The sequence below is a fragment of the Salvia miltiorrhiza genome, chromosome 1, assembly GCF_028751815.1.
Source record: "Salvia miltiorrhiza cultivar Shanhuang (shh) chromosome 1, IMPLAD_Smil_shh, whole genome shotgun sequence".
Taxonomy (NCBI): Eukaryota; Viridiplantae; Streptophyta; class Magnoliopsida; order Lamiales; family Lamiaceae; genus Salvia; species Salvia miltiorrhiza.
The window spans coordinates 37089130-37098710 of record NC_080387.1 but is presented as its reverse complement, the minus strand read 5'-3'; the positions used below and the strand labels follow the sequence as shown (position 1 = coordinate 37098710).

At 42.6% G+C, this 9581-nt stretch overlaps 1 protein-coding gene across 4 annotated transcripts; it reads left to right on the top strand.

The window, feature by feature from the left end:
* Positions 1 to 302: 302 nt before the first annotated feature.
* On the top strand, positions 303 to 8836 carry LOC131023432 (membrane protein of ER body-like protein). 4 transcript variants are annotated; one of them, XM_057952988.1, is made up of 10 exons: positions 303 to 542; positions 1522 to 1863; positions 1999 to 2091; positions 2193 to 2267; positions 2377 to 2480; positions 7444 to 7465; positions 7558 to 7617; positions 7697 to 7846; positions 7917 to 7978; positions 8170 to 8836. In XM_057952988.1, exons 1-10 carry the CDS (start codon positions 356 to 358, stop codon positions 8581 to 8583), a joined length of 1509 nt encoding a protein of 502 aa, XP_057808971.1. In that variant the 5' UTR covers positions 303 to 355; the 3' UTR covers positions 8584 to 8836. The 4 variants fall into 4 exon arrangements, with proteins under 4 accessions (XP_057808971.1, XP_057808965.1, XP_057808959.1 ...); XM_057952982.1 differs by having other exon boundaries at positions 7546 to 7617; XM_057952976.1 differs by having other exon boundaries at positions 1999 to 2118.
* The last annotated feature ends 745 nt before the right edge of the window (positions 8837 to 9581 follow it).

Genomic DNA, 9581 nt, shown 5'->3' with positions numbered 1-9581 from the left:
TTACTGATAGGTGGAACAACCTGGGTACTAATAGTAATTCCTGAATTAAATATAACATTTACTTCCTGCAATGTCTTATAGTCAAATTAAAAAATACGAAAGAATCAATCACGTTTTCATCACTACATGACACCTCGACAATTAATTACATAGTTTAATTCTACGAGGAACACGTATAATTGAGGTTAATTAATGCACGATTAACCATGTTCATATATATTCAAACATAATTATTTTTATAATGACAGAATGCATTGACCTAATCATTTACTAACTATATATATAAATACCATACGACTTTCTTAGCATTTTGCAGTGAAAAAATTATAGTTTGGGTGATCATCACTAGTACATAATGGAAGTGGTGCACCGCCGCGTGGAGGAGGACGAGCAGCTGCTGCCGCGGCGACGACGGGCAGACTTGGCTGACCGTAGCGATGATGACGGTGGTGAAAGCAGTGATGACATGATGGATGGTGGATACGAGGTGCATCATAATGTCATATCGGATGAGAAGAGTGTCTATTTTGACGACAAAAAAGGTATTTCCTCCGTTCTATTTTACTTGGCTAGTTTTTTTGGATACGATTATTTAGACAAGTAAGATTGTAGTGTAAAATATGTGGATTTATATCTATTATATAGCTAGTGAAAATTTAATATTAGAAAAAAATAGACCAAATCGAATGGAGCGACCCGAAAAGAAAATTAGGCCAAAGGGAGTAATTTATGTAAAACATAGTATCGTATTTTACATTATTAATATACGTTAAGAAACTCATTAAAAAGGCAACAAAAATCGTTAAAGGGAACATTGTTTTACATAGTACGGTCTTGCATGCGGTTTGAAATACAAGAATCTATCAATTGTTTGTAATGTAAAAAAAGAAAATGTAATTAATCTAAATGTAACTTATATTAATGAAGGAATATGGAAATGCCACGACTGCATTTGGACACACAAAATTGGACAACCTTGGATTTATCATTTGCATCAGAAACCATTCACTCAGGGAGGTCAGTAGATTAATTAATTAATTAAAAACTCTAATATTTTGTAAAAAAAATGTATTTCTTTTCTTTGTTACAAATTAATCCTCGTATAACCATGCTGGCAAATTTCTACTCTCTCCATTTCCCAACTTCATGTCTCTTTTACCATTTTATCCGTTCTTCAGTTTCATGTCTATTTTTATTTATAGTAAAATTTATTCAACATAATTTCATAAAAGGTGGATATCTTACTCTATTTAATTTAATTATTTTAATATTCTCAAAGATGAAACCCTTATTCTATCAAAAAATTATTAAAATTCGTGTCATTATCGAAGGAACATGAAATTGAGGGACGAAGAAAATAGTAGTAGTATTATTTTTTCGTGCTTAATCATAACCATTTTTTTTTGAGTAGTGCTGGATGGCAATGCAAATAAAATGGAAGCGATGAATTGGCTGACTTAAAAAATGAATTTATTTATCTATTTTCGAAAGCGAGAAATGCTGAGCCTAGTTTTTACGCAGATACAAAGCTCCAATGGTCGGAAACCCAGAATCACGAGGAGATGTCAAAATTGGTGAACGACGTCATCAATCGACAAAACTTGGAGAATTTTAAAGCTGAAATCTTAACAGTTTCGACCAGAGAGAGCGTAGTGGTTGAAGAAAGTGACGATGAAGAAGTGATAGAGTTGGAATTCGAGAGGGCTGTGGAAAAAGTTCACACACACACTCCATATTGCCCTAATTGTAGCAATCAGATTACAAAAGTTATTCTTCGAAGAAAGAAAAAGGCAAGTCCTCGTCCCGACAAGCCGCTCGATCTACTGGGCTGCCTCAGCTGCTTCAGCATTTTCATACCTTCAGGTATATATTAATTATAATTAAATGTCGAGTGATGACATATATATATATATATATATATATATATATATATATATATATATATGCTTAAATTCTGTTGTCATAATATAATGTGGAGGTTTATGTTTTTGGGAGCAGGGGATTGTTTGAATCCTTTTGGCTTGTTTAAATCCAAACCAAAAGTGGAAACCCCCATAGTTGAAGATGAGCAGCCACCAATTTCTGTAGGGGGTACAACAACTATTACTAATGCTGGAGGTATTTTTCTAAATTAAGAAGCGTTTATTTTTTAAGGTATTAATTGTCTGAATCCTTTTAATTGGGCTTTCCAGGATCCACACGAGGATTAGAAAGCCCCAACGTGGGCCCATCAAATGGCGTAGGGAGTACAACCACTAATGCTCCAGGTACAACTCCGCTTATTTCCTGCCAAAATATTTGTCAATTTGCGTTTACGATGAATTCACCAAAACATCTAGTTATTGGGTTTAACGAAGTGGTTATGTCAACGAGCAGGGCGGCGTCTGAATCCATTTAAATTATTTGGATCCAATTCGTTATTACCAAAATTAGAAAGCCCCAAAACTGGATATGAGCAGCAATCAACTGATGTCGATGAGGCTTGATGTCGCTAGTGATGATGAAGTCACGGCTGAAGCTGTTGCTTTTATGGATAAATTTGATCGTTTATTTCAGCCTAAGTCTTAGGCATTTCTATTTTGTTTTGTCAAGTTTGTGTTGGACATATTTTGTTGGGCTTGGGTCTTTGCTGACTTTGGGCCCTTGCATGGGCTTTAGGGTTTAGATTTTGTGTATATATTCGGTTTTTGTCGTCACTTTCAGCAGCTAATTTGGGAATGAAAATTCAGAAATTGAGTGGCCTCTCAATTCGCCAGCAATTCTAAGCTTTCGCTACGTCAGTTGGTATCTAGAGACCAGTACGATTCTTCGCGATGCCACCCCGTCGTCAACCACAGAACCAGGCAGATGCTCGTCGTGACGCCGACATTGCCCTGTTGAATCGACAGGTTGAAGCCCTTACGGCGGGCTTCGAAGACCTACGGGTTGCTGTTTCCAACGCGTGGCCTGGCCCGCAGCACCATGCCGCACCAGAGCATCCTCGTCGCGCCGGTGGCCACCATCGGCATCGGCCTCACCCACCAGTTGAGGAAACTGACCTCGATTCGGACACTATGTCTGCTACCCTCTCCGACGTCAATCCTTTCGCTCCTGAGCACACTTTTCATGGGGACGACAGTAGGCGGTGGGAATCGGGATTCAAGCTCGATCTCCCGGAGTTTACAGGTAGCCTCGACCCGTCGGACTTTTTGGACTGGATCAATGCCGTGGATGAGTTATTGGTGTTCAAGGCTGTCCCCGATCATCGTCGTGTGGCACTTGTGGCAACCCGATTTCGTGGGCGCGCGTCGTCCTGGTGGCATCAGTTGAAGGTCACCCGTCAACGGCAGGGTAAACCTCGTATCACGTCTTGGTCGAAATTCCGCAAACATCTTGAGCGTGAATTTCTTCCTTTTAATTATGAGAATACGCTATATCAACGCCTACACACTCTTCGTCAGAATTCTCGTTCGGTTGATGCTTATACCGAAGAATTCTATCAGCTATTGTCTCGTTTGGATATTCGTGATTCTCCTGCTCAATTGGTGTCTCGATATATTAGTGGGTTGAAGTTATCATATCAGGATACTTTGAATCTCTTTGCTCCCGTTTCTGTCGCAGATGCACACCAGCGCGCTGTTCTCTTAGAAACTCAAGCAAGTCGACGTCCTGCTAATGTCTCTACTTCCTCGCAGCAGCGTGCCCCTGCTCCCTCAGCGAGCTCTGCCACAGCCACGACACCACGTCCGCCGGCTGTTGTCGGTCCCACTTCTGATCGTTGCTTTACTTGTGGTGAAACCGGACATCGCCGCGCTGCCTGTCCTCGCAACCGCAGCCAACACGCACTCCTTACGGAAGACGTGCAGCATGATTATGATGGCCCACCGCATTTTGATGTGGAGCCTGTGGTACCATTGGTCGAAGAACACGTCACTGGTGATAGTGGCCCCCTACTCATGCTTCGTCGTTCTTATCTCGCTCCTCGAGCCGACGATCTGGACCCACAACGCTCACACATATTTGCTTCTACTTGCACAATCAATGGTAAAGTTTGTCGTTTTATTATTGACTCTGGCTCTTGTGAAAATGTGGTGGCAGCAACTGCTGTGGCTAAGCTTAATTTGCCTACTGAACCACATCCTTCTCCTTATACTCTTGCTTGGATTCAACGTGGCAATTCTGTTACCGTGGACCGTCGTGCTTTAATTCATTTCTCTGTGGGTTCTCGTTACAAAGACTCCGTATGGTGTGACATTGTTCCCATGGATGCGTGTCACTTGTTGTTAGGCCGACCATGGCAATTTGATCGATCGGTGTCCCATGATGGCCGTCTTAACACGTATACTTTTATATTTGATGGTGTCAAGATAGTGCTTCATTCTTCGTTGCCGAGTTCTCCATCACCAGGCTCTTCAGTGTTCCTCATTTCTCGCGCGGACTTATGGCGCGAGCTCTCTGCAGCACCTTATGCTCTCTTTCTCGTGGGGATTGAACGTCCTAATCAAGCCACATCGTCCTCTCCTGAGCTTGCTCGTCTCTTGCAGGAATTTTCTGATGTCTTTCCGGACGAGTTGCCTTCTGGTTTGCCCCCACTCCGTGACATCCAACATCACATTGACTTGATCCCAGGAGCTTCTCTACCGAATCGGCCTCATTATCGCATGAGCCCTACGGAACATGCCGAGCTCCGCAGCCAAGTAGAGGAACTTCTTCAGCGAGGTAGTGTTCGCGAAAGTTTAAGCCCTTGCGCTGTCCCGGCATTGCTCATTCCAAAAAAAGATTCTACATGGCGCATGTGTGTCGATAGTCGCGCGATAAACAAAATTACGGTTCGTTATCGTTTTCCGATTCCACGCCTAGATGATTTGCTTGACCAACTTAGTGGTGCAGCCATTTTTAGCAAGTTGGATCTCCGTAGTGGCTACCACCAGATACGTATCCGGCCTGGTGACGAATGGAAAACAGCGTTTAAAACTCGGGAAGGCCTTTTTGAGTGGCTCGTCATGCCGTTCGGTTTATCTAACGCGCCGAGCACCTTTATGCGGATAATGAACCAGGCACTCCGTTCCCTTATTGGTGTGTGTGTCGTCGTTTATTTCGACGACATTCTTATCTATAGCCGCTCGTGGGAGGCTCACTACGATCACCTCCGAGCAGTGTTGCTTATTTTGCGCTCTGAGAAGTTTTATGCTTCACCTCAAAAGTGTATCTTCTGCGTCGACGTTGTGCTATTTCTTGGTTATGTGATTTCTTCTCAAGGAATTCGGGTCGATGAGTCTAAGGTCGCTGCCATTCGCGATTGGCCGTCCCCTTCAACTATCACAGAGGCTCGAAGTTTTCATGGCTTAGCCTCTTTTTATCGACGTTTCATTGCTCACTTTAGCTCTATTATGGCTCCAATTACTGATTGCATAGGCCAAAAACCTTTTGTTTGGACGCCGGGGGCGGAAGCTGCCTTTAACGTTATCAAGCACCGCTTGACCGAAGCCCCGGTTCTTCTTCTGCCAGATTTTGATCAGCCATTTGAGCTATCTTGTGATGCTTCCAAAGCAGGAATTGGGGCTGTCCTTAGCCAAGCCGCACGTCCTGTGGCTTTCTTTAGTGAAAAGTTATCTGGAGCCCGCTCTCGCTACAGCACATACGATGTGGAATTTTATGCTGTGGTTCGGGCTGTCCGACATTGGAGGCATTATTTGTTTCAACGTGAATTTGTCCTCTTTTCTGATCACGAGGCGTTGCGTCATCTCGCCACTCAAGATAATTTATCTGCTCGCCATGCATCATGGGTTGCATTTCTACAACAATTTACCTTTGTGCTCAAGCATCGATCCGGAGCGTCTAATCGAGTAGCGGATGCACTCAGTCGCCGTTCTCTCGTCCTCACAGATTTGCGTGTTATGGTTCCTGGTGTTGAACTGTTGCCCGAATTATATCCCACAGATAGCTTCTTTGGACCGATACTTCTTCGTGTCCATGCTGGAGAGGCAACAGATTTCATTGTTGTTGATGGATTCTTGTTCAAAGGGACTCGGTTGTGTATTCCCGATGGCAGCCTTCGCTTCAAACTAGTGGCAGATTTACACAATGCAGGTCATGTTGGCCGTGATCGCTCTATTGAGCTTGTGCAACGCTCTTATTTTTGGCCTTCTCTTCGCCGTGATGTCACTCGTTTTGTCGAGCGTTGTCGAGTTTGTCAAGTCTCTAAAGGGACAGCTTCTAACGCCGGCCTTTATAGGCCTTTACCTGTTCCGTCTGCGCCTTGGCTAGCCATTAGCATGGACTTCGTGTTAGGCCTCCCACGAACTCAACGTGGCCACGACTCCATATTTGTGGTGGTGGACCGTTTTTCCAAAATGGCACATTTTATTCCATGTCGCAAATCCTCTGATGCTCTTCATGTCGCTCAATTATTTTTTCGCGAGATTTATCGCTTACATGGATTCCCATCGTCTATTGTTTCTGATCGCGACACTCGTTTCCTGAGTTTCTTTTGGCGTAGTCTTTGGCGCATGGCTCACACTCGTTTGGATTTCAGTAGCGCTTATCATCCCCAAACTGATGGACAGACGGAGGTTGTCAACCGCTCCTTAGGCAATCTATTGCGTTGCCTTGTTGGTGAACATGTGCGTTCGTGGGATTCTCAGCTTCCTCAGGCTGAATTCGCTCATAACTCTGCTGTCAATCGCAGTACAGGCTTATCTCCTTTTCAAGTTGTCTATGCTGTTCTTCCTCGAGGTCCAACGGATTTACTCTCTCTCCCTTCTCCTGTCCGCGCCGAAGGTCGTGCGGTGGATCTTATTCAGAATCTGCGTCGTACACATGAAGCTACCCGTGCCCAGTTAGTTGCTGCTAATGCTAAATACAAGAGTGCTGCTGATCGTCGTCGCCGCCATGTTGACTTTGAGGTGGGTGATTTTGTTTGGGCAGTGCTCACCAAAGATCGTTATCCCGCACATGAATATAACAAGTTGGCGGCTCGTAAAATTGGCCCCGTGGAAATTGTTGAGAAGTTGAACCCAAATGCTTATCGTTTGAAGCTTCCCCCTCATCTCCGCACTTCCGATGTGTTTAATGTCAAACACCTCGTGCCTTTTCACGGTGATAACTCGGCTGATTCTGATGGTGGTTCCTCGTCGAGGTCGACTCGCTTTTTGGTGGGGGAGAATGATGTCGCTAGTGATGATGAAGTCACGGCTGAAGCTGTTGCTTTTATGGATAAATTTGATCGTTTATTTCAGCCTAAGTCTTAGGCATTTCTATTTTGTTTTGTCAAGTTTGTGTTGGACATATTTTGTTGGGCTTGGGTCTTTGCTGACTTTGGGCCCTTGCATGGGCTTTAGGGTTTAGATTTTGTGTATATATTCGGTTTTTGTCGTCACTTTCAGCAGCTAATTTGGGAATGAAAATTCAGAAATTGAGTGGCCTCTCAATTCGCCAGCAATTCTAAGCTTTCGCTACGTCAAGGCTACAACTAATAATGATCCAGGTACTTTTCTTTGCGTCACACAGATTATATTCAAAATCGAGTCTCATTTATTGGGAATATCATATAGTAATTGCCTTTAGATTTCTCATCAGGGATTTTAGGAGAAGCAAAACCAGAGCATAGTCCAGCTCATGCGACAGTTGATATTCCAGGTGAAAAAAAACTCATTGTAATTAAATAAAGTTGAGTTAGGGGCAACATTCAACGATTTTAACTAATGGAAAACTGCAGAGATCAGAGGTTTACAGCAACCACTAATTCCTGGCATTAGGCGGTCAAAGCCGATGGAGATGTTGAAATGCATCGTGTATGGAGGTCTAATCGAGTCGATCGCCAGCTTGAGCATCGTCTCATCTGCAGCTGCTTCCGACGCCACCACATGTACGTCTTTCCCATCATCGATATCAAAATGTATTGCCATCTCTAACGGAATATATAATCTCTGTTTCAGTAAACGTCGTCGTTATTGGTTTGGCAACCCTACTCAGCGGCGTCTTCGCTTTTGCCTGCAACGTAAGTAGACACTGTTTCTAAACATTTATTTTCGACCATAGTATATGTAATATTTCTATCAAACATTTGAGGGGGCCGAAGCCCACCCAAAACCGATACTTGGTTCTTGATCAAAAGAATGATTTATTCTGTAAGGAGTTGTAGTTTTTCCTCTTGATGAAATTTTCTGCGTCCGTCGTCGCTGTCTGCAGCTGGTGGAGCTACGAAACGACTGCTCGGACGACAAGTACGAAGAAGTACTCGGGCGGAGAGGGCACTTTGCATTCCACTCGACATTCGCCCTGCTTTCGTACCTCGTTTTCGGGCTGGTAGCCCCCACTACTTTCGCCTTTGCCTTCCGCGTGAGCGACGACAGGGACTACAAGATTCTTGCGGTGGCTGCTGCTGCTTTTGCTTGCATCTTCATCCTCTCAATCGCCAAAGCTTATGTGAAAGGGACAGAGAGATTCGGAGGGTACGTTAAGACAACGTTGTACTATGTTACTCTGGCAGTTAGTGCATCAGGTGTTGCATATGCTGCGGGAGATCTCTTTGGAATGGTCTTCAATGATCTTGGCTGGTTTCAACATGTCGATCCTCCACTTTCTGTCTGGGCCTCATATTGATGATCAGATCAGATTTTCTGTTCCAGAATAAACAACACACTCTTCAAACTGGAAATTAATTTGCTTTTTTGGCATAATTGCTTCTTCTAGGATTTTAGATTTTTTATTCTTGTGTTGTAATGTGATGAATGAAATTGTGCTTCTTCCCCTGTTTCATTTTATTTCTTTTCATGTTATTGTGTTCTTCATTGAATATACTTGAGCCTCCAGTTGAGGCGATGAATAATTATTGATTAATTTATGTATTTATTTATAGTGCTGTGTTGGTCCAATTTGTAACATATTCGAATTATTCACCGATTCAAAGTTAATACATATATATACTGATTCAGTCTCTGCAACAGTCCATTAATTAAACCCTATCAAAGGGCTTCAGTCACATGATTGATATATACATAGTATTATAAATATGTTGGTTCAATGTGAACCCATTAATTAATTTTTATATTTCTCTTTTGTAAGCTTGAACCGCAATCATATTAGATATATGTAAAATCAAGACGTGTGTAACCATAACTTTTTTGGTTAGAAATAATTTGTATTCGTTCAATAGATTTTGATCCTCGAATATGTAGACTTATTAAACATTGACCCCACTTTTAGTTTCTATATAAGATAGCAGGCGACCTTATAATTAGCATTCTGCATATCAAATATTGCGTGAGCTTTTCCCTGAGGCATAATGGAAGCAGAGCTCCGCCGTGTGGAGGAGGAGATAGAGGAGGAGCTGCGGCGGATGCAGCGGCCATCGCCACAGCTACCATCGGGCATCAAGAATGAAGGTAATAGAATATATCTAGTATTGCACTACATCATGTATCTTTGACTAGTTGTTTGCAATAGAAGATTCTAATTACTATTTCAAATTTACCATCTCACATAGCAGTATAACTTATACTCACTTGCTTATTTACGATTTTAAAAATAAATAAAATATATAACTAAAAGTATAAAAACATCCATAATAATCCATTTTTTTCTACTTTGGTACGTCATAC

Bases quoted from the DNA above. Each gene is read 5' to 3' on its own strand.
- LOC131023432 (XM_057952973.1), top strand. From the start codon at position 356: ATGGAAGTGGTGCACCGCCGCGTGGAGGAGGACGAGCAGCTGCTGCCG. The intron at 1,864-1,998 runs GTATATATTAAT...TTTTGGGAGCAG, and splicing joins CAGCATTTTCATACCTTCAG to GGGATTGTTTGAATCCTTTT. The intron at 7,979-8,169 runs GTAAGTAGACAC...CGCTGTCTGCAG, and splicing joins TCTTCGCTTTTGCCTGCAAC to CTGGTGGAGCTACGAAACGA.